This window comes from Brassica rapa, chromosome A08 (assembly GCF_000309985.2).
Source record: "Brassica rapa cultivar Chiifu-401-42 chromosome A08, CAAS_Brap_v3.01, whole genome shotgun sequence".
Lineage (NCBI taxonomy): Eukaryota > Viridiplantae > Streptophyta > Magnoliopsida > Brassicales > Brassicaceae > Brassica > Brassica rapa.
This window is the reverse complement of record NC_024802.2, coordinates 477,030-501,364: the sequence shown is the minus strand read 5'-3', so window position 1 is coordinate 501,364 and position 24,335 is coordinate 477,030. Positions and strand designations below refer to the sequence as shown.

The 24,335-nt window shown below is 36.4% G+C and overlaps 4 protein-coding genes across 9 annotated transcripts; 1 reads left to right on the top strand and 3 right to left on the bottom strand.

The window, feature by feature from the left end:
* The first annotated feature begins 374 nt into the window (after positions 1-374).
* Positions 375-2,129, top strand: LOC103832591. Of its 6 annotated transcripts, none has more exons than XR_004450139.1 (6): positions 375-624; positions 801-856; positions 1,044-1,274; positions 1,360-1,630; positions 1,729-1,848; positions 1,910-2,127. XR_004450139.1 is itself a non-coding variant. In XM_033276889.1 (6 exons), exons 3-5 carry the CDS (start codon positions 1,063-1,065, stop codon positions 1,821-1,823), a joined length of 591 nt encoding a protein of 196 aa, XP_033132780.1. In that variant the 5' UTR covers positions 375-624; positions 801-856; positions 1,044-1,062; the 3' UTR covers positions 1,824-1,848; positions 1,910-2,127. The 6 variants fall into 6 exon arrangements, 5 of the variants coding, with proteins under 5 accessions (XP_033132780.1, XP_033132781.1, XP_033132779.1 ...); XM_033276889.1 differs by having other exon boundaries at positions 1,716-1,848; XM_033276890.1 differs by having other exon boundaries at positions 1,729-1,793; positions 1,895-1,912.
* Positions 2,130-2,395: 266 nt separating this feature from the next.
* LOC103832590 lies at positions 2,396-4,907 on the bottom strand. Its single transcript, XM_009108633.3, has 7 exons — positions 4,414-4,907; positions 4,106-4,192; positions 3,754-4,017; positions 3,517-3,681; positions 3,373-3,426; positions 3,152-3,298; positions 2,396-3,070 (listed from the first exon to the last, which is right to left on the bottom strand). The coding sequence occupies exons 1-7, from the start codon at positions 4,585-4,587 to the stop codon at positions 2,693-2,695; spliced, it is 1,269 nt and encodes a 422-aa protein (XP_009106881.1). The 5' UTR covers positions 4,588-4,907; the 3' UTR covers positions 2,396-2,692.
* An 84-nt stretch (positions 4,908-4,991) lies between these two features.
* Positions 4,992-10,398, bottom strand: LOC103832588. Its single transcript, XM_033276891.1, is given in 1 exon segment — positions 4,992-10,398. A coding segment is annotated over 1 exon segment (414 nt). The 5' UTR covers positions 9,504-10,398; the 3' UTR covers positions 4,992-9,089.
* A 5,783-nt stretch (positions 10,399-16,181) lies between these two features.
* LOC103832725 lies at positions 16,182-23,793 on the bottom strand. The gene has a single exon (XM_033276671.1). It carries the CDS (start codon positions 20,714-20,716, stop codon positions 18,929-18,931), a length of 1,788 nt encoding a protein of 595 aa, XP_033132562.1. The 5' UTR covers positions 20,717-23,793; the 3' UTR covers positions 16,182-18,928.
* Between the last annotated feature and the right edge of the window lie 542 nt (positions 23,794-24,335).

The following is a 24,335-nucleotide window of genomic DNA, read 5'->3' as shown; positions in this document are numbered from 1 at the left end:
TTAACATATAAATGTGTGAATATGAAATAGAAGAATATAAAATGTTAATGAAATGGATATTAGAGGCCAGAGAGAGAGAGATCTGGGGAAGGCCTATCTTAGCCTTAGCCCAAGTTTGAATAATTTTTCATTTTTGAAAAGGGTTCAATATAACCCCAGGCGTAGCTTTGGCACGTGAATACCACTGCTATGGAAATATTAAAGGGATTTAGAATTAGCGCGTGGTTCGAAATCTTGACTGTCTTAACGTGAAACGTGTTCCCGTCAAAATTACATACGTGTCATGATTTCATTTGCTACTATCCATAACAAAACAGGCTAAAGTCTTTTTAACTTCTAGAAATCCATCTCACCGTACGTTTCATATCCGACGGCTAAACAATTAAGATGAGCAAAATAGCCAAAAAGGTGAGTGAGCGTACAAGAGAGGTTAAGCAGTTTCTTTTCCTGTGTGTAAAGAAGATAGAGAACAAGACCTGTAGAGAGCAAAATAGAAGACAGTGTTAAATCTACACTCTTCCTTGGTGGAGTTTGAATCTAATCTTCTGAGAAAAAAAAAAGGATCAAAACTTTAATTTTATTTCTCTCTATTTCCTGTCTTTGGTTTCATGAAGCTTCACTCTTGTAAGTGTTCTCTATGCAATTTTCTCTGTATTTATAATGGTTGATTTGAGTTTTATAAATTTGAAAAATGGATCCTTCTTCTGCTGTTAATACTCTTTAATTCCATTTATAGAACCTATAATTTGAAGAATAGATCCTAATTTTATTATACTGTTTTGGTTATTTCTGCTTTGTAGAGTGATTCTGGTATTGTGGAAGCTAAAGCCGCTGAGTTTAAGTTGCAGATCTTGAGGTTAGTGAGTCTTTTGTTTTGTACTGATTAGTTCAGATTAGTCTTCTTTATCTCTGGTGTGCATTTAATCTTATAGAAAGGCTGGAACTTTCTTATTGTTCCTAGTTGTGATCTTTTTTGTTGTTGTCTATTGTCTGGAAGAATGTTTTAATGTGTGAGTATGTCTCTTTGTTTGGTTTTGTGTAAGGTTCTTAAAGTATTGTGTAATGGAAGAAGTGAAGGGACAAAGAGGAAATGGAACCACTGATGCAGATTTTGTGTTGCAATGGGGGGAGAGAAAAAGAGTTAGATGCATGAAAGTGAAGAAAGATCAAAGCCGCAAGTCATCTGATTGTTTGTCTAATAAGCGCAAACTCATTTCTCGTGCTGTCTCTTCTGAGAGAGGCTCCCCTTCTCGTCATCTTAACCGTCCAAACAAGTAAAGTTTGATTCAGTGCTTGTGTTCTCTCTTTTTGAGTGATTTGTTTCTTTAGTTTTTTTATGTTTTGTCTCTTGGGTGATAGGGTTGTAGAGTCTCCTGGTAACGTGAGGAGATCGTTTGTGGCGTCGCCTGAGAAGGAAGATAGGTACTACACAACGAGGGGTTCAATGGGTGTAGATGAGAGTGGGAAGATTATAAAGGAACCTGTGAAGGAGACCAAGAAGCATGTGTGGCCAAAGTTGTTTATAACTTTGTCAAATAAAGAGAAGGAAGAAGATTTCTTGGCTATGAAAGGGTGTAAGCTTCCTCAAAGACCCAAGAAACGAGCCAAATTGGTTCAGAAGACTTTGCTTGTGAGTCCCCTTCATCACTTGTTTTTTTTTAATAGTCTCATTGTGATGCAAATCTCATGAGTATGTTATAATGTTTTTTATGTAGCTGGTGAGTCCAGGTACTTGGTTATCAGATCTTTGCAAAGAGAGGTATGAAGTAAGAGAGAAGAAGACTTCAAAGAAGGTATCTGATCTTGTCTCTTTCTGCAATTAAGTATGTTAGAAGACTTAGTTTATTTGTGGATGCAAAGATGATGTGATTGATAATCTCATGTTCTTATGAAGCGACCAAGAGGATTGAAGGCAATGGGGAGCATGGAGAGCGATTCAGAGTAAAAAACATCCAAGATTTTGGTGAAGGATAGAAGGGAGAAGAGAACGCACAAGAATCTGTTTTGTTTCTTTCATTACATTTTCAGATGTCTTCTCTTCAGGTCAACAACAACTACGACGCATTTGTGTTTTTCCTGAATGTTTTGCTTTTGAAGCTAATCTAATCAAAATCTCTTTTCTCAGCCTTCTTATTATTGATTTAATAACTTGTTGAATCTGCCTAGAGCTACATGATGAGAAAAAGGTTTTTGAATCTCTTATCTCAGAAATGGATGAAGAAAGAGAAAGAGAGCTTATATATTTGAGGAAATGAAATCTGCAAACAGATAAGTGTCTGAATGTTACAACATACCAACCAAAACTGCAGCTACCGCTAACTGCAGATTAATTCAATAATTCAGGCAGAAGTTAATTTAAACCATTTGAATTTTCTCTTAAACTTGTTAATAAGAATAAGACAGATTCACTTACTTGATTAAACAGTTTAAATGACACAATACAAAGGAGACAGTAAAGTTTCAATGTTTTCAAAGAAACTTAAGACACACTTTCCTCTTGTCCATCTACTTACATGGAGAAGAAGAAACCAAACAAACCCAAAAACTAACCATTACATAAACTTTAACCCATCCCTAATACTACTACCCAAGAAGGTGGACTGTGTGTAGATAGAAACACAGGTGAATTCACAAAAACAAGAGAACCGGACAGGTGAGTCAGTACAGTACATCACTTGGTTGTCTACTACTTTTATGGACAGTTCTCGTTTTTACCGGGACCTCCATAGTAGAAGAAATGACCCCAATCATCATTGTTTCCGGGCTGAACATCATAACAGTTAGACTGTTCAGTGAACGTTCCAAGTCCTTTAGGTGCCTTGAGGTTGTTTGAAGAATCAACCACCTGAATGTTCCTGAAGTAACTCGCTTTGCTGAAGCCTTCTTCAGGGAATCTACCACTGCCCATTTGCGTTGAAGTGTGGTGGCCATCTGCTTGAGAGTTCACAACTTCCCCTCCCCATTCAATCATGGACGCACTTTCCGTTAAGTAGGAGAAGAGAAAAGATGGCCAGTATCCTAAAACGTAGCCGTTTCCAAATTGCATCCACCAATGTCCCTCTTTTGGATCCTGCGACAAAGGAAGTAACATAGGCCAAGTTAAAAGGTGACTCATCTCTTTCTCAATTCTCTTTACGGCTTCTTAACATACCTTCCAGATCAGAATGCTGATGTCATACTGCGAGTTACGGTAGCCGGAGACAGGAGAGATACTTGCTCCCATTGCTATGTCGCTGTTGATTTGGATAAAGCCTGAGCAAAGAAGGTTGTAGCAGCCAGTAGCTTGATATGCATCACTCTGCATATAGTAAGCTAAAAGCATAAGCACATGACCATAAGCATTTGATTTAGACAGTGGTTTTACGAACTTACAGTCCAGTAAGTGAAGAGTCTTGTGTTATTGTCACCATACAGATCCGGGCTCACCTGTAGTAAAGAAAACACGAGTTAATAAACAGAACATGAGAAACAAAATCATATTTTTACAGTCAGTGGAAGCTAACTGAGTGTGTGTACCTGCCAACCAGCTTCAATGCTGTTAAGATCTTGTCCGAAAGAGCCACCAAGAAGCCATATCTGCGACAAGCTGAACTCGTTCTGCTGCTGTATCTTTGGCTCCCACACATTAATAGTCGCTTTAGCTCCATAGTACTTGTCCCCTTCCACATAAGCTATGGCATGCTACAGTTCAAGAAACAACACAAGTCAGATCAAGAAACCAACAAAAAAAGACACAAACCACAGTTGACTCACCTGGTGGCCACTTTGGTTGATGAGGTCAGGCTCTGCAGATTTAGGCAAAGGGACAGTTCTATGCTTCTTCTTGCCATATCTTTTGACAGAACTTGCTCTCAAGACATCGTCCTCTTTTGTCCTCCTCATGGGAATGGTTCCTTCAGCGCATTTGCCATACCGATGCCATAACTGAGGGATATGGGGTTCTTTGTCTTTAGATTTAGTGGTAGAAGACACTTTGTTGTCATCAAAGAGTCCCTCAGGGTGGTAGTTAGGCTTCATCTGAAGGAAGTAACTTAAAAACATCAGCACAACTTGCAACAAAAAGAAAAGCCCCAAATAAAAATCTAAATTAAGTTAATATGTAAACCTGAATCTTGTGGTCTTTGAGGAAAGGATGATCAAAAGCTGGTTGCTTTGTGATGGGAACACAGTCAATGATATCACCATCTGGGCTCTGTTTACCAAATCCAAAGTTAGAAACTTTAGTTAGAGGAACCATAAGTACTATTTGTTCAATTAGAACAAAATAAACAAATAGAAATAAATAAATCATCATCATCATTGTGTAGTAGTTGGAGGAGAGAGAAATCAAGAATCATCAGATTATTATGATGCTTACCAAACTCAATCCAATCAGAAAAACCCAAAAGAATAATTAATAAGAAGAAGATCTACCTGAATGCTCTTGACGGCAGGTTTGTTCAACCTGTTCAGATGCTTCTTCACTTCGAACTTCTGCTTAGATACGCCGGACCTTGCGGCGTATGATAGAGAGAAGAAACCCCACAGCCATAAACACACCAAGAAACCTCTAGCTAACTTCTCCCTGCTAAGATGCGCCGCTCCCATTGTATTCCTTTAAGCACTGAAAAGACCTTAAGCTTTCTTCAAAATTATACAACACTCTGAGCTTTTAGAAGAAAGAAAACCCTAAACGAGATGAGCTTCGAACAATAATGTGGTTCGTTGGGACAAGGCTTTGGAAGTGGTGGTGGGTCTGGTTTCTTTCTCACAAGAATCCAACCACACAGCTCAAAATCCAAACTTTCTCACTCCTTTCTCTCTCTCTCTCTCTCTCTCTCTCTCCTCACCTCTCAAAGAGCTTCTACTTTCTCACTCTCTCTCTCTCTTATCACTTCACTTTCCCCTCTCCAATATCCTTTTTAATTATTTTTACCACTCTGTAGAATTATTCAAAGTTAAATAATTTAATATTCTCTTCTTTTTTTTCTTTTCCCAACTCGCTTTTTTTATTTTTTACCCTTTATGGCGAATATTCGCCTTTTATTTCTAAATATTTTGTTCTAAATAAAGTGTATAAACTATTTGACACACGAATTTATTTTTTAAGATTTTTAATACACTGATGTCAAAGAAGAAGATATTTAATACACTTGAATATAGCTATTACATGCTGAAAATGACAGAAACCTTTCTATTAGGACTATAAATATTGATGGAAAATCAAAAGAAATATTGAAATAGTTTCGTAAAATGGTTATAAGAATATCAAGGAATCTGGTGGAAATTCCAAGAAAATGATTTGAAAATTTTAAAGAAGACAATGTGGAATGGTCAGAAGGGTTCAGAGCCAGATTGGCGTTTAATCCACGGTTAATAATAATAATATTATTTGATATAATTCGAATTTCAATGTTATCACTCATCACTAAGACAAAGATTCTTTATGCTCTAATACTTTTCGCATGTTGCTCTGCATTATTTGATATTTTAAAATAATTAATTTTGTTTTTCACGACTGATGTTAGTAATTTATATAATCCACCTCAATGTTCGTCAACGGTGAAGAGTGATTAACCCTAAATCAATGTGAAAGCTGAAGAGTAGATAAATTGAATAAACATCACATGGTTTTTGATATAATGAGAACAAAAAATTGTACTGCCAAAGGAGTATTTGTTTTATAACTCGTTAAAATGTGGTCGACTGCATGCCCTGGTCAAAGATATCTCATTCTTTATCTTTAACTGCATGCCCATAATTAGGATAGGTGCAAATTTATTTTTTAAAAATCCATAAAAACAATAAAATTATAAAATGTATGCATTGTGGTTTTCAGCATTGTGTAGCACGGAGATGAGAAATTACAAAATTGATAATAAAATGTTTATAAATATATATAGAAGATAAAAATACTAGAAAGGAGTTCTTAATACTAGATTGATGTTAGTAATTTATATAATCTACCTCAATTTTCGTCAACTGTGAAAGTGATTAACCATAAAAACAATGTGAACACTGGATAGTAATAATGCAAAAACACATATAAATTGAATAACACCACATAGGGTTTTGATATAATGAGAACAAATTTGTACTGCTACCGCCAAAGGAGTATTTGTTTTATAATTCGTTAAAATGTGGTAGATTGCATGCCCTGGTCAAAGATAGCCCATAATGTATTTATTTTTAACTTGCATGCCCATAATTAGGGTAAATGCAAATTTCCATTATAACATTACATTTAATGTTATATATGAATTTTGATTTTTTTCAGCTTTGTGTAGTACGGAGATGGGAATGTTCATTAAGAAAAATGTTTATAAAATATATCTTGAAGATAGAAGAGTGTTACAAAAAAAGAGAGTGTGTTATGGAGAAAAACTTTACATTAAGGGTATGGGTAGTTCCGGTAGCACTGCAGAACCTACCGTTAAAGGTTCCAAACTTCCAATTAACGCCGTTTATGTTTAACTACCCTCAGCTACAGAGTCATCATCGATTCGATTCGGATATGTCACTGCCATTAACTGGAAAAGCTTGCCAGTAGAGATCACACGTGTTGTAACCAAAAGCCACACGTGAGAGAAGTTGTAATCACCCACCGTACGCGTATGTCACTCCCGTGAGCCCATGACTGACGCACAGATCACGGAGAGCGGTAAAATCGGAATAATGTTAATAAGTGGCCAAACGGTCAAAAAAGTGAATAATAATAGTAAAGGTATCCAATGCGAAGGAAAGGAAGTTCAATTTTTCATTTTAACTATGCACTTTCAATCAATATTTTTAGGGTCTAAATTTTACTAATGACCCATAAATCTAGAGGACCATTTCAATAAAGAGTGATTGGATTCTTGTCGGTGATTGTTTTTTGTGCGATTCACCATATGCAAATGGGTCGAGATTTGAGGCAATGCATTCAATTATAAAAAACATGAACAAAAAAAAGTATACAGTATTATGTATATAATGGATGATATGGACAAAGTTCCATTAGGTAGCCACCCAAAACTTGTCTTTATCATTTATTTTTATAATGCGCTATTCAATTTAAAAATGTACATTTTGATGTTGTAGCTTCCGCCCACTTGAGCGTAAGTCCAAAAACACGAGTGAGCAGTGTCATCGATAATCGCTGTTAGGTCACGATATCACAAACACGTATTATCTATATAATGCAATATTCACGCCATTATGCATCCACATGGTGCATTGACGTCATATTATGAGATTATATTGGTTTCACTTTCACATGTAAGCAATTATTTATATATATGTTTTTACGTTCTACTTGAACGAAGACTGATAGATCCCACATTAAGCCCGATTGAGTTCGTTGTTGGTGGTATTTTTAAGAGTTGTAGAAAACGATTTTATTAACGAAACTTTTATCCCACAAGGCCACAAGTGTGGGCAATTATGATTTTCAATGGTAGTTGGAGATTTGAAGTGTACTAAAATCTCTTTTCAAATTGTTTTTCAAACCATTAGTTTCTTTTTTTGGCTAGGATATGATAAAAAGAGTCGCATATGATGGATTATAAAAGATTTGTTGATTAATGCATGCATGAGAAAGGAGGTGGAACCACAAGCTTTTTCTACTATTTTTTATTTATTTATTCCTTAGACCACTCCATTATTGCATTCATTATGCAAACTTTATAAACTTCTAACAAATCGAGATTCTCTTTTGTGTGTATAAATAGTTGAGAAAATAGATTACGAAAAACGGAAACAATTGAAATGATGGGTAGAAAGTTTATTACATTAAGTGTCATCATATATGGTTTATAGTCTTATAGAGCATCTCAATGGGGCTTTTTAACAATTAAAAAAAAAAGAATATGGGAGAAGAATACTTGAATAAGAATCTCTTAATTACTCATAATACACTTTCTTAACCTATATTGATTCTAAATGTTTTAGGAAATTATAGCCTTAATTAAATAACTTAATAATATGAAAATGTAAATATTAAGAACTTTAAAATCTATCTGAAAAATTCACCTTTGCATATGTTCTTAGTATTTTTTTTTTTGAACTTATATATGTTCTTAATATTGCCAAGAACAAGTTTCGTAGATTTGAAAAGCTATATGTGTACATGTGTATTATTAATAGTTTTGTGTTTCCACATGTAAAGACACAGTAGGGATGTATGTATGACATGATTGGACATGATCATGTGAATGGATGTAAGCTTTTGTCTTCAGGGAAAGACTATTGAGACACATGTGACTTTATCTTCATCTTCTTTTTCCTGGTGAATCACAGACACTTATGCAAAAGATGAAACTTTTGAATCCAATTTTGACTTGTTACTATCTTTGACACAAAATGTCAAGTATATGTTCATATATTTTTGTTGTTTCACACTAAAAGTCATGCATTGGGTGATTATTACATTTCTGTTTTACACCACACAGAAAATGTTTTTCTTTTTACAAAAGTTATCAAAACGAAATCAAGACTATTATTGACCAAAATTGTAAAATATAATAAATAAACGAGGTAAATATGGGTCAATATGGACAAACATCCTTCATGATATACTTGCATTTAACAATTTGCAAACATGTTGGGCTAAAGTCTAAACACAGTCAATTGAAACAGACCGGCCCATATGGAAGATGTCGTTGCCTTACCTGTAGTATTACTGATTCATCAAAAAAGACACAGACACCAGAAGCTGTGATCTGATTTAGAACAGCGTTACATCTCTACAAAGCATCTGACTTTCTTGAAAGTGTTAAAATGTGTGTTAAGCAGTAAACAACTTCATGGTCTTATAAGGCAATGAGAATCAACACTAGATGAAAAAAAATCAAACAACATTTTTAGCAGATCAATATGTTAATCATCACAAAACCAACATGGAAAGAAAAACAACCATTGCTTAAAGAACAAAATCATCACAAAACCAGCATTATATATCTGTTTTTCTTTTTGTATTTTGAATATCCAAGTGTAACAATTTACAGAGACTGAGAAAAAAAACAAGAAAAAGATTGTAACATTTTCAAGAAACAGAGGCATCACCTAATCAAGAAGCTCAGAAAAGCTATTGAAAGGATTAATGAAGTCAGTAAAAAGTCAATATGAATAGATTAATAATTGTAATAGTCATGAAAACAAGAAGGAGAAGAAGAAGCGGATTAAGATTCCTAGCTGTAGGAGTAGAAGGAATCATCAGGAGGGAGACACATGAAAGTCCAAAAACAGAGCACGAAACGACTCAACTGATACATCGGGTACCAAATCGCCATGTCCATGAGCTGCTCAGCGTTGATCCTCTGCGACGACGGAACCCTCCAGATCATCTGCCACGTGTCTGTGAAGACGTCGGCTACAGCCACAACCACCGCACTGTTGAAAACCATAACCACTTCTTTCTCTCTCTTTCGGTGTGTGAGTTGTGGCATGGACTTGGGCCTGAGAATAGCTGAAAGAGGCCCAAGAGGAAGAATTGACACACAGTCCACGAGGAGTGCGACACAGGGGATAAAAGCTTGTAACGGCATCGCCTTTATAAGATAGGCTTAGAGAGTTCGCCATTGTTATCCTGTGAGTAAGAAGCTTCTGTAATCACCCAAGAAAAATATAGTGGATTCCAGGTGCCGATCCTAAAGGAGACGTACCTCGTCACATTGACAGGGAACTCTAAAACTTTGCTTGTGTCATCTCTTTCCTTCAACCTCTTTCTTGTTACGTAATCTCGATCGAGTCGTATAACGGAGTCGCGAACCTACATACGAGTGATACGAGAGTTTAGCACGAGAGAGAAACTAGAGAGATCGTGAGAGTGAACGAGCTAAAGATCGAGTTAGGATCTTCTACAAGTGGTATCAGAGCACGGTGAAGTGCGGAGAGAGGGATCCGAAGGAACTCGAAAGAATCAAGGTGGATCGGCAAAGATTAGATCTGAATCATCAAGGAATCTAAGGGAGTCTTTCTTTCTCTGAAATCGATCTAAGTGTTAGCGTTGGATTCTGGATTGCTGTGGGGTTGTTTGCTCTTTGTTATCTGCAGGTAACAGGAGGAAGAAATCGATTACTACGGTATGGAACCCACGCCAGGGAAGTTCGAGGTACAGAAGTTCGACGGAAAGGGAGATTTTGGATTATGGAAGTTCAAGATGCTTGCGCAACTGGAGATTCAAGGATTAGCCTCAGTTCTCAACGATGAAGAACCAACGTCAGACACAGCAAAGGTCGAAGATGAAAAGGAGGCTAAAGTCGACAATAAGAAGTCTGATAAGGACCTCCGAGTCAGGAGCTTATTCAGCATATGTCTCTCAGATGTTATACTGAGGAAGATCATGCATGAAACCACGGCATTGGGAATGTGGAAGGCACTAGAAAGAGACTATCAGACTAAGTCCTTACCTAACAGAATCTACCTAAAGAAGAAGTTCTCATGCTTTAAGATGGAAGAGGAGAAGTCTATAGAAGAGAATGTTGATTCGTTCCTCAAGTTGATTGCAGACCTAGCCAGTATCAACATCAACATCAGTGATGAAGACCAAGCTATACAACTTCTCTCCGGGTTACCAGCAGCATATGAACCATTGGTTCACACCCTACAATATGGAACAGGTCGAGACACACTGACTGTAAACGAGGTCATGACAGCTGCTTACTCTAAAGAGGCTGAGCTTAAGCAGAAGGGTCTTCATACTCGGGGAAAATAGCAGTCAGAAGGACTATATGCAGACTCAAGAGGAAGATCATCCTCAAGGAGTGAGTCGGGTAACAACAAACATTGGAACAAAGGCAGAGGAAAACATAGGTCCAAGTCAAGAGGAAAACAATACGACAAGTATGACAAATCATGCTGGATTTGTGGAAGTGAGGATCACTGGAAACGTGACTGTCCAGAAAGGAAGAAGGGAGCTCAAAACAAAGCACATGGCGGTGCAAACGTTGCAGCTACCTTACCAGGACCCTTGGCTCTTACGGCAAGTCTGATCGTCTCAGAGGATGAGTGGGTCTTAGATTCAGGCTGCACATTTCACATAACTCCAAGAAAAGAAGTACTGTCAGAATTTGAAGAGTGCGAAGGAAACAAAGTAATGATGGGGAATAACTCTTACTGCATGGTGAAAGGAAAAGGGAAGGTGACGATACAAAATCCAGACGGATCGATTGTGATGCTTAGCAACGTCAGGTACATGCCAGAGATGGGAAGGAACTTGATCTCATACGGACAGTTAGAGCAGTCGGGATGTAGATACACTGGAAAGAACTACCAAGTCGAGTTCTACAAAGGCGACAAGAAGGTTTTAACTGGAAAGTACTCAAATGGCTTGTACTACCTTCAGGGCACAGTGAAACCAGCAGAAGCAAACACCTCAGAAGAAGCACATGACAGCACAAGAAAATGGCACTCAAGGCTTGGACATATGAACATTCGAAAGATGGAAAGCTTGGTGAAGAAAGGATATATAAAAAGCTCAGAGATTGGAAGCCTTGGATTCTGTGAAGCATGTACTATGGGCAAATCTCATAAGCAGAAGTTCCCAAAAGCAAAGCATACATCTAAGGAGGTGTTAGAGTACATACTCTCGGACTTATGGGGCTCACCGAGCACGGTTTCGAGCTTATCAGGGGCTCAATACTTTCTAACCTTTACTGATGATTTCTCTAAGAAGGTGTGGATTTACTTTCTAAAATCTAAACATGAGGTCTATGACTGTTTTGCAGGATGGAAGCTCCTGGTAGAGAATCAGAAAGGAAGGAAGATCAAGTGCCTCAAAACAGATAATGGGCTCGAGTTCTGCAATCAACGCATGGACAAGTTATTCAGAGACTCAGGAATCAAACGACATAAAACGTGTCCATACACTCCGCAGCAAAATGTAGAGCTGGGTTGCGGGTCAAACCCGCCCCGCTGACCCGCCAACCCGCGGGTAAACTGATTTTTTTTACTTAAAAAATTTGACCCGTTTGACCCGCAAGAAGAAAATATGAAATCCGCACCCGCCCCGCTTAAACCCGCGGGTGATCCGCTAGACCCGCAGATAATATTAATAATATTAAAAATTATTAATTTAAATATTTTTTATTAAAAATAACAATAAAATTTAATATTTAAATATTTTTTATTAAAAATAACAATAAAATTTAATATTTTTATTAAAAATAATAAATATTAATCTATTTATAATTATAATTAAATTATTTTTAAAAATTTTCCATTTAAAAATAATATTTTAAAAAAAAAATCTTTTTTTTTTAGTTTTTGCGGGTTGGCGGATACCCGCACTGAATTTTGGCTGACCCGCACCCGCCCCGCATAAAAGTCACTCAACCCGCACCCGCACCTGCGAACCAAATTTTTCAAATCACTCAACCCGCACCCGCCCCGCAGCGGGTCAAATGGGGCGGGGCCCGCGGATAATGATTCATATTCCCAGCACTAGCAAAATGGAGTGTCAGAAAGGATGAACCGAAGCATTATGGACAAGGTGAGGTCGATGCTACAAGAGTCAGGACTGGATGAAAGCTACTGGGCAGAAGCAGCTTCAACCGCAGTCTATCTGATCAATAGGTCCCCAAATGCGTCGATTGATTTTGAGATACCCGAAGAAAGGTGGATTGGTGCAACTATCTCATATAATCATCTCAGGAGCTTTGGTTGTATAGCATACGTTCACCAAGTGAAAGAGAAGACAAACTCGAGAGCATCAAGAGGGGTCTTTCTTGGATATGATCTAGGCACCAAAGGCTATAGAGTTTGGTTGGTTGAAGATGAATGAGTAATCATAAGCAAGGACGTAGTCTTCAACGAGATGAAGTTCTTCAAGGACCTTGATAAAGAATCATCACATGAAGTAGAGGAGTCGGCCCATAAACCAAAGAAAGATAAGAGGAAGGTTACCTTCAGGAGTGATCTTGTGGAATTTGAAGGAGATCATCCTGATCAAGGTGGAGCTCACACGGAAGTCCAAGAAAAAATAAGGAATGATGAGGAAGCAGAGTCATCGGCAACAACTCACGAAGAGGAGTCAGAGAACTCAGAAGATGATTTAGACGAAGAGTTAAATCAACCTGAGGACCTGAGAAATTACGTGTTAGCTAGAGATAGAGAAAGGAGGACCATCAGACCGCCTTCAAAGTTTGAGGACGCCGACTATCTAGCTTATGCACTGGCAAGTGCTGAGGATATTGAAATTGAAGAACCTAAAAGCTACAAGGAGGCAATGAACAGCAAGGACTGGAAGAAATGGAACACAGCTTCAGATGAAGAGATGGAGTCCCTGGAGAAGAATCACACTTGGGATTACGTTCAGAGACCAAAAGATCACAAGGTTATTGGGTGTAGATGGATTCACAAACTTAAACCAGGAATCCCAGGTGTGGAGGAACCAAGGTTCAAATCTAGGTTGGTGGCAAAGGGCTATGCGCAGACTGAAGGTGTGGACTACAATGAAGTCTTTGCGCCAGTTGTTAAACACGTCTCAATAAGGCTGCTCTTGTCCGCAGTAGTGAACTTCGACTTGGAACTAGAACAGCTCGACGTAAAAACTGCATTCCTCCACGGAGTGTTAAAGGAAAAAGTCCTCATGGAGCAGCCAGAGGGATACATCAAGAAAGGAAAGGAGTCGATGGTGTGCTTACTCAGAAAGTCCCTTTATGGACTCAAGCAGTCACCAAGGGAATAGAATTATAGGTTTCATACATTTATGGTGAAAAGTGGGTATCTACGGAGCGAGTATGATCCGTGTGTATACCTAAAGGGCTCTAGTGTCGAAGACATGGTCTATCTACTGCTCTATGTAGATGACATGTTGATAGCGTCGAAGAAAATGAGTACGATTCAGAATCTGAAGGATCAACTGAGCATGGAGTTTGAGATGAAGGACCTTGGAGCAGCTAGAAGAATTTTGGGGATGGATATTATAAGGAACAAGGACAAACACATCCTTAAACTATCTCAGAATGACTATCTAGCTAAGGTATTGAAGACGTTCGGCATGAGTGAGTGTAGACCAGTCAATACACCGCTAGGATCACAGTTCAAACTACAGGCTCTAACTGCAAATCAAGAACGGAAGCAGGAGGTAGAGATGAGTGAAGTACTTATTCAAGCGTAGTGGGAAGTCTCATGTACGCCATGGTTGGTTCAAGACCCGACTTGGCTTATGCTGTGGGGATGGTCTGCAGGTACATGAGCAAACCTGGTAGAGATCACTGGTTAGCCGTGAAGTGGATCATGAGATATGTAAAGGGAGCGTTAGGATTGAACTTAACTTTCGCAAAAGGAGAAGACTTCAAGGTGAGAGGCTACTGCGACTCTGATTATGCTTCAGACATGGATAGAAGTAGATCAATCACCGGCTATGTCTTCACTGTTGGAGGGAACGCAGTAAGCTGGAGCTCATCACTTCAGAAGGTAGTTGCCCTGTCCACAACGGAAGCGGAGTACATGGCATTGTCAGATGCAGTCAGAGAAGGCATTTGGTTAAAGGGGATATGCAAGGAGCTGAAACTAAGTGATGAAGAAATTGAGGTACACTGCGATTCGCAAAGTGCGATCTACCTAGCAAAGAACTATGTCTATAGAGCGAAGACAAAGCATATTGCTACGAAGTATAACTTCATAAGGGATGTGATTGCGAGTGGAGTTGCTAGTGTGGTTAAGATTCACACTTCGGTCAATCCAGCTGATATGCTAACAAAGACGTTACCTGGAGAGAAGTTTGTAGGCTGTTTGGCGAGCCTAAGGATCTTCGAAGCTTGAAGAAGGTCGGAGACAGTCGTCTTTGGAACTGAGAAGATGACTGGAAGAAGGAGCTTGTCTTGGAAGTCAGAAAGACGAGGGGGAGCTGAGAATCAGCACCAGGATCGGCAAAGGACAACAAGCAGTGCTTGTCGGAGTTGTGTCATGGTCTCAGTCAATCTTGACACAGAAGTAACGAGTCGGAGCCAAGGTAGAGATTGTGAGTTGTGGCTCTCGACTTGATTGGACTTGGGCCTGAGAATAGCTGAAAGAGGCCCAAGAGGAAGAATTGACACACAGAGTCCACGAGGAGTGCGACACAGGGGATAAAAGCTTGTAACGGCATCGCCTTTATAAGATAGGCTTAGAGAGTTCGCCATTGTTATCCTGTGAGTAAGAAGCTTCTGTAATCACCCAAGAAAAATATAATGGATTCCAGGTGCCGATCCTGAAGGAGACGTACCTCGTCACATTGACAGGGAACTCTAAAACTTTGCTTGTGTCATCTCTTTCCTTCAACCTCTTTCTTGTTACGTAATCTCGATCGAGTCGTATAACGGAGTCGCGAACCTACATACGAGTGATACGAGAGTTTAGCACGAGAGAGAAACTAGAGAGATCGTGAGAGTGAACGAGCTAAAGATCGAGTTAGGATCTTCTACACGGTGGTCGTTTATTTGACTTGAAAGTTTCGTGCGTTGAAAGTCTTTAAATGTTCCCTTTTGCAAGTTGAGCGTTTTTTTATTACATAGAAATGTATGATTGTGATTCACGTTGAGTGTTTTTATTACAATCCTAAAAGCCAACCTTTTGAGACCAGCTAGGTTTCGTGGTTTAGGCCTTTAGGGTTTGTGTCTTACTATAAGCCCAACACATTACTCGTCTTCTGTTCGGCACTGAAGCAGGGATGGTCATTCATATGAAGGGAAAAGAAGATGAGGCCTTTGTGAAATTGACTTTGAAACGTTCTCAGAGCTGCAGCAGTGGCTCTGCCTCATTCCACAATTATTTCACGTATTTCCTTTCAGTAGATGTTTAAAACTTCATCTTTTGAGCTCACCTTTGCTTCTTTGCCAATTTTATTTCAAACAAAAATGTAACATCCGGTGTGGTATATAGTATTGTTTGTTGAAAGGGTAAATTTAATTTTTTTTGGAGCTCACATATAGAGAAAACTCTAAAATTAAGTGTTTTAACCTCGAGTAGTTAAATGATAGGTGATCTGAGACCGAACAAAGAAGAAATGAGTAGTGATTGGATGATTAGTAAATAAGTATTTCAAACCTCAACAAATTTACGTAGTCACATTGTGAAGCCCCAAATGAGTAGACGTGGGAGTCCATTAATCATGGACAGTAGGTTGTTACAAAAACATTACAAGATTAAATATTTATTTTCTTCCACTATTAGCAACAACATCAACTTCATCCTAGTTTCAAATTATTATATACTCTGTTTTTTTCTTATTTATAGTACTGTTCATAATCTTTTTTGAAACAGATGTATGCGTTTTGAGTTTTTTTTTTAAGTACTTTATCAAATTTTCAATAAAATAATCGATATTAGGATTTTTTTTTTGTAACACAGAATATGTAGATTCACTTATCTATTATTCCATGATGTATGAGTTTTTCTTGGTTCACTCTAAGGTGGAGCTGTAAGTTCACCAAACAATAATTATTTGCTACTTCATATTCGGTTTTTGAAAAAAAAATGTTAAAAATTTGCTAAATCATATTATGTTTTTAAAATAAAAAATTGTAGTAGATGACAAAAAAAAGAAGTTCTTTTAACATTGTTAACGTCGTAAGCAAAATAGTAAACCTAAATTATAAATACTAAATCATAAACCCTAAACATTAAATATTAAACTTTCGGGTAAACCCTGAACCTTTGGATAAACCCTAAACCCTTGGATAAACCCTAAACCCTTGAAAAAATCCTAAATCTTAGGATTTATGGTCTAGGGTTTAGAGTTTTGCTGACGGTGTTTAGGGTTTAGTGTTTAGGATTTATTGTTTAGTGTTTATTGATTTAGAGTTTAAGATTTACCCAAATATTTACTGTTTATCCAAGAGTTTATGGTTTATTGTTTATGATTTATGATTTATGGTTTAATGTTTTGTTGATGGCATTAACATTGTAATTTTTTTTTGGCAGTTACTATTATTTTTTTATTTTAAAAACATAATATGATTTTGCAAATTTTTATTCTTTTTTTAAAAAGACGGAATATGAAGTAGCAAAATATTATGGAAAAAATTGAGAAAATATATTTATCTGAGATTTTATTTTGAAAACTACACTTTGAATTATCTTTCTTGAAAAAATACACTTTTATTTATGTTAAATGACTAAATTGTCCAATCTGAATATATATAATTATTTTACAGATTACTTTCTTTTAGATAATACTCCTAAATCTACGTAATATATATCTTATAATACTATATTTTGTATTTATTTTGATAAAAATACTAAAATGACGTTTTCGCTTATCTCTATCTCCTTATTTCTCTCAATTTTTCTTCTGTGTATCCATTTATTTGTATCATCTTTTTCTTCCTCTAGTTCTCCATTTTTGTAGCGCTTATATGTGTATTATTTTGTATCGATGTTTTTGGATGTTATTTGATTTTGTATATTCTCTTCATGTAATCTTGTTAACATCGTCTCTTTGTCTAGCCAACATCTAAAGGTGTGTAGCTTTATCATGTTAAGGTAACGATTATTACTACATCAATTGATAAAAAGTCCGAATAAACTTTCTATAGTCTTTTGTTTTTCTTTAGATTCAGAAGACATCAAAAGTAATATCCTTTATACAGTACAATGATCTATGTATATGTTTTGATGTGTTTCATGAGTGATGGATCTTCTATGTTCCAGTTCTCTGTATCTCAGAGACGTCAAAGCAAGTTCCCAAAGCATGTATAAAATGCTTAGCACACCATACATGAACACAACTCAATGTCAACAATAATTTACGATACATTTCTTCTAAAATTGACAGAACGAAGTAAATAAGCACATACATCCAATAAACTACTAGCACCAATTCTATACTTTATACTTTGATGATGTTCTGATTAAAAAAAAATCCTAGCTACTGCGAGAATTTACGAAGGTACATGAAATCACAAAAAGTGTATTATCATATAAATATTAACAGTATTCAAATATGTATTTTAGTTGTTAGAGACCGTATACTTTTTTATTCAAATTTGGATTAAAATGTCTTATCACATTTCAAAGAGTATAGTTTTCAAAACTTAAAAATACAAGTATATTCTCCAAATTTCAAACTACAAACAGAGTATTTTTCAAATTATCCCAAATATTATTGGTTGGTGAACCTAGATGAAGAAAAACCATGGTTTGGATTTTAGGAATTTAGTTTTAAGTTTGAAATTGAATAAATTGTAGGTTTTTAAAATTTTGTTAGAAACTATAGAATATGCCAATAGATTGTATTGGCATATTCTATAGTTTACATATATAGAAACTATAGAATATGCCAATAGGTTTTTAAATTTTATTTCTCACGACTTTGTCTTCTAATTGGTCATTTACAGCACATGTTAATTTGATAGTGGATCTCACCGAGAATAAATTTTAATTATCTTTTGTGGGTATGATCATGGTTTTAGTGAGAATTCAGAAAACAATGATTGAATATGATTAATCAGTGCATCACTATTGAGAATCTTTTACATTTTTATACACCGGATTAATTGGGTGTCTCAACTTAAAAATTTGAAAATAATTTCATGTATGATCATGTGAATGATAACTTAATAAATCATTGGACGATCTAGTAACACATCAATAAAATATAAGAATAAAAAATGTTTTGGTTTTCAAAATGTTTTATATAAAAAAATTCGATGTATCTATTTTGTAATTAAAATGATTATATATATATCATGAATTTTTTTGAAAAATAAATAGTTCAATTATGAAATTTAATTTACTTCAAATAAAGAAAAATATATTAACCAAAATATTTTAAGATATGTGAGAAAATTTAATTAATAACTAAATAATAAAAAATAAAAAGAATTAATATAAGTAAATAATTGGTAGGTTTTTCTGTTGATAGTTTTTTCTTTTTGAAAAAAGGCTTTCTATTTTTCTGTTGATAGTTTATGTCTTATACTTGAAGAAAGACAAATAAATTCATAAACGAGCTAATACACAAAAGGTCTATTTGGATCAAATGTCTTTATTCGTCTCCTTCGTGCTCCTTTTCTTGTTTCTCTCGATCCAGTAATTTTTGCATACATTGCAATGTACAACAATACTTACGTGAGTCCTCTTTGAATAATACCAATGTATCCACACAACGATCGTAACATTTATCACAAAATGGCCGCGGGTTACCATTGTTGCGAACAATGTCGACCTTTTCATCATTTATATATATGGTATGGTTGGGCTTCATGTATACCTCTTTCCCCAGCAAACAAGTAACATGAAGAGTGACTCCACAAATGTTACATGTATAGAACCATTCACTTGAATGTAATGTTGTTTCACATAGCTCACACCAGTATTGACCACTTCTTGTACCTTTTTCTCCGTAACAAAGTGTGAGTGGGTGCCTATCAAATTTGTAGTAAGCAATATTTGGTAACATAGCACACTTAAGACCCAAAAACCACGTGCATTCAACACACTCTAGGTAAAACGGTGAACATTGATTGGTGTCACACCTCATGCATTTACCTTTGTTCAAACTTAAGAAAAGAGGGTGACCATGACTGCCATGTATAAATGATTCTTCAAGAGAAGCGCACCTGACGTCTAGCTGAAACCTACAACCTTTCTCGGTGCATCGGTACATGAATCCACATCCTCTTTGGTGACAACCACTGCACTTGAACATACCTTCCACAAAAACCTTGAACTGGATCAAATAGAGATTAGTAGGGAATGGAAGGAGTGTGAGTGGGTGTTTGTGCAGTGGATGAGCTATCTTGCGAGGAAGTAGTGCACATGCTTCGTGGAGAATAAAGTTGCATTTCATACAACTATACAAACTATCAGAGTCCACTATTAGAAGGAGACAAGCTTGGCAGTACTTGTTTCCATCGCATACATCATTGTTTTCTCCAGAATACTTCAGATGGTGCTCATGATTACAATGTAGAATTGTCTCATCATCAATCCTCTGGAATAGCTCCACAACTCCATCCTTTTCTTGTTCTTCACGCACTCCTTTGAGTTCTTTCCCATCCCACACATCTTTCCTCGTTGCACATTTTGAATGGACAGCATAGTGGCAACCCTTAATGCACGAGTACTGCCCGTAGTTGACATCGACAGGTTTGTGGCAAACTCCGCAAGCGAAACCAGAAGTGTCAGCATTTGGAGAGAAAAGAGAGGGTGTGTGCTGGAGACGATGAATGTGTCGGGTGATCTTAATGACACATGGTAGAGATGAGATACATTTTCTATGGGCTATGTAGTTGCTTGAAAGACAAGTATAGACATGATCACTACCTTTGTCGAGTAAAACACCACAAGCGTCACAAGGCAAGGAGATGCGTCTAGGAAAGAGAGTGAAGGCCATATGCTCATGGCTCTTCTTCGGGACAATAGTGAGAAGCGGTGGATTTATCGCACAAGTGGCATTTATACTGAACTTGCAAATAGAACAATGATAGTACCTGTCTTGAAGTTGTCTCCGACAACATTTGCACCCTCCAAGATTCTCATCAAGGGGAGAGATAACTTCTTCATCTGGCCATGAATTAGGTATCAAAGAATTGGAATTAGGAGTGATGACGAGGGTGAGAGGGTGGGAGGGATGATAAGGGTGTTGTTTAATCTGAGGTTGAAACTTGTAACAACCAATGTGAGATTCTTTCTTGCAAGTAGAACAATAGTAGGATTCTGAATATTCCTTGGATTCTTCATTGCATACGTAGCAGCGAAAGAGTTGTGGAGAATCTCGGCGGAAAACATTGTGAGGCTTAGAGAGATGAGAGAAGGGACATTCTAGTGCCATTGGTTCAGGAGAATTTAATGAAATGTAAAGCAAAATGAGTGTATTGAACGTTTCTTAAAGAAGAGCTTAATTAATTTCAGTAAAAAAAAAAAAAGCTTAATTAAGTTGTTTTTTCTTGGCTCTGTAATCTGTGGAGCATGCTGCATACATCAGTTTAACTTAAAAGTCAACTACTTCTAATTTCCGACCAGACAGATAGACGTGGTTCCTTGTAATATACCGCGTTTATTGTGATTTTTTTCTCGATTTTTATTTATTTAAGTCAAAATATATTTCACTAGCTGTACTTCTTAATTATGAACGCGATTAGTTAATTATGAACCCGATTAGTTAATTATTTCACTAGCTGTACTTCTTAATTATGAACGCGATTTATTTAATGTCTCAATCAAGATACGATAATCTTTGAGTTGAATTCGAACGTCCAAATAATTAAATACTACATCTGGCCATATGCTCTCCAATCTTTCTTTATTTTTTTTATTTATTTTTGATCAAATAATTAATACTAATACCACTTTCCTAATACCAATTTTCATTTATACCTTAACCAGTTTTACCATCAAAATTTTAACAGAAAAATGACCATTATGTCCCTAATTAATTTCTATCTTCTTCCTCAATGTGAGAATTCGGCGAGCTCCGGCAAAAGACAACTATCGGATATGTGAGATTCTGAGGAGATTTAACGACACTTCCCGACGAGATTTGATGAATACTGACGAGTTTAAGATCTGATGACGCTGATGAGTTTTCCGGCGAGATCTCACGACAATGGCGAGTTCTCCACGAAGCTAACAGACTTTACAAGCTCAAACGAACGAGACGATCTCTCTCCCAACACCTAAGAAACGCTAACAAAGGTAAAGGTTAATAGATGGTGATTTTTGTCTCTTTATGTAATTGTAGGTTGGTATATCAAATTCGATCAATATCTAGGAAGGAAGACGAAGTTTTGAAGTTTTTCTCATGAAGTTTTCAAATCTCAAATTTATAAGACCTTATAAATTGGGTCCTTTGGAATCTTACTGTTGATCTGTTAGCAATCAAAAGACATAGAACTTAACATATATTTAAATCATGAGAAATTACTAACTTAAGATTAAAATTATTTCATGATTTCTTCTTCTCTTGGTTGATATGATAATGTTGCAGGAAATTACAAAGGTGTGGTATGAGCTTTTGGATTTAAGGGATGCTGTGGAGAATATGTGTGATGATATGCATATCAAGTACCTCACTTTCTTGAGGTAATACAATGATACCATTTGTAGTTTGACTAGCAAAGTTTAGTATGTGCAGTATATGAGGTGGAAAGTTGGTGTTTTGGTAGTGTAATGTACTGTTTGATACTATATGAGATTCATTTATTATGTCTTGTTTTGTGTATAATATCTATAGAAGCAGTGGAGATGGAGCATGAGTTTGTTGAGTTACCAAATCATATTATTTTTGAATCTTGTTTTTGGAAGTGAGTGATGATGCGTATGAATAATATGTGATTGTCTTGCGCTCAGATTTTGAAGATCGACGAGGTTGGTGAGCTGTTTGAAGAAGCAAAAGGAACTCTGGACAAGAATGTGGTTTGTATGATCAAAGAATTAAATATTTATAACTCTTTATAAAAGTTGCAGAGTTGGCTTCTTTATACATCATTCTTTCTCATCTTCTTCAGACATCTCTTATACTAAACCAATTGTATATCCTCTTACGAGTTGCATAGTTGAAGAGATTAGTTAGACATGTAAATGAGTGTGGTTCCAATCGTTTCTTTTATAGAAGAATGAGATATGGAGAAGCCTTGATATTCTCAGATCATGTTAGTAACAACTAACAAAAACTGAGTTTTGCAAGTACAAACTCTATTGGAGCTAGATTCAAATGATTTACAAAGCTTTATAAATTAGTTTATAAATATTTATAATTAACTTATAGACTGCAGTAGATATTTTATAAAGTATTACAAATCTATTTATAAACCTATATGAATCAATTTATACATTCTTGTAAATCAAAATAAAATATCCCAAATCTACTGATTGCTTGAAGAGCTCATCAACTTGGTGCTCCCCAATCCGCCATGGCTCTATGATGATGATGCCTTCTACTCATCTTGCTTGGCGGTTTGATTCAGCTGAATTCACACTCAAAGAAGACTATAACGACTTCTTTCTGAATGTATGTTTCTTAATGTCTCAAGAAGCATTCATCCTTCAGATTAAGTACTAGTAACAAGCAACTATCTTTTAACAATGCTTCATTTCTTAATATACCACTCTACACCTGATTTCATGAAATAAAAAGTTCTAACACTTCAAAATACCACTAACCTGATTCTTCTGATATGTTTTTTGGCTGAATAGATATTTCTCTAACAGCTTAAAAAGACTCTCTAAACTATTTATAAATCTTTTGATAAAGTCTTATAAAACCTTTATATTTTTTTGTAAACCCTATACAAACTCTTCAAAACCCATTAAAATCTTTTATAAACCCTTATAAATCTTTTTTTTGTCAACATTCTTTTCATTTAAGCCTCATAGGCTGAAATTATGGGCACAAGTCTTTCGGCTTAAAGCCCAACACTTTGATACACAAGATTAAATTCATAAAAATAAAGAACACGTGCATGTTTTATAAAGAGATGATGATACGTGGCAGATTCTGAGGCACATGCGGACAGCGAACAATGCTCCACCGCTTCAGACCCCACCGCTTCAGCTCCACGAACGAAGAAACCTCCTTTGTCAGACTTACAAATCTTATATGTCTTTATAAATGGTTTATAGACTCCTACAAATAATTTTACATACCCTTATAAATTATTTTATAATGGTGTATCAATTTTATAAATTATTTTTATAAACCCTTATAAATTATTTATATACCTTTATAAACCCTTATAAACTATTACAAACCATTATAAGTTGTTTTATAAAGCTTTCTAAATGGTTATAGACTCTTTTAGTTGATTTATAAACCTATACAACTCTTATAATACCCCTTATAAATTGAATATATGCTTTCATAACACCGGGTTCAAGCCCTCGACTCCGGTCGACGGGTCCGACTCTCTTCTCCGGTAAGGTATCTCCACCCGGTTTTCATGGATTTCTATATTGTTTACAAGTCTCTGTTGTATAAGCAGTGAACCTATCTAGATTCTATCTAAGAACCTTCCCGCTTTGCGGAGAACTTTATCTACACCTACAACTTGAAGAGGAACTACAGTCAGGTTAAGCATGGCTCGAAGACTATCTTATGCTGAAAAAGGCAAAAACATTGCAAGTAAAGGCTCTCCCCCCAGAAAAGGAAGAGTTATATTACCTGACTTTGACAACTCAGAACTCCTCAAAAGACACGAGCTCACACTGATTGGAAGAGTCACGAACCCTAAGGCCCAACGACTTTGGTCTCTGATTCCCTTCCTTGGAGATCTATGGAAATGCTCCTCTAGACCGGTGGGCTCAGACCTAGGCCAAGGAAGATTTCAGTTTCAGTTCGCCTCAGATGAAGATTTAGAAAAAGTACTAGATAATGGTCCTTACCATTTTGCTAAGTGGATGTTTATAATCCAAAGGTGGGAACCAACGGTATCCCCAAATTTTCCATCTCAGAT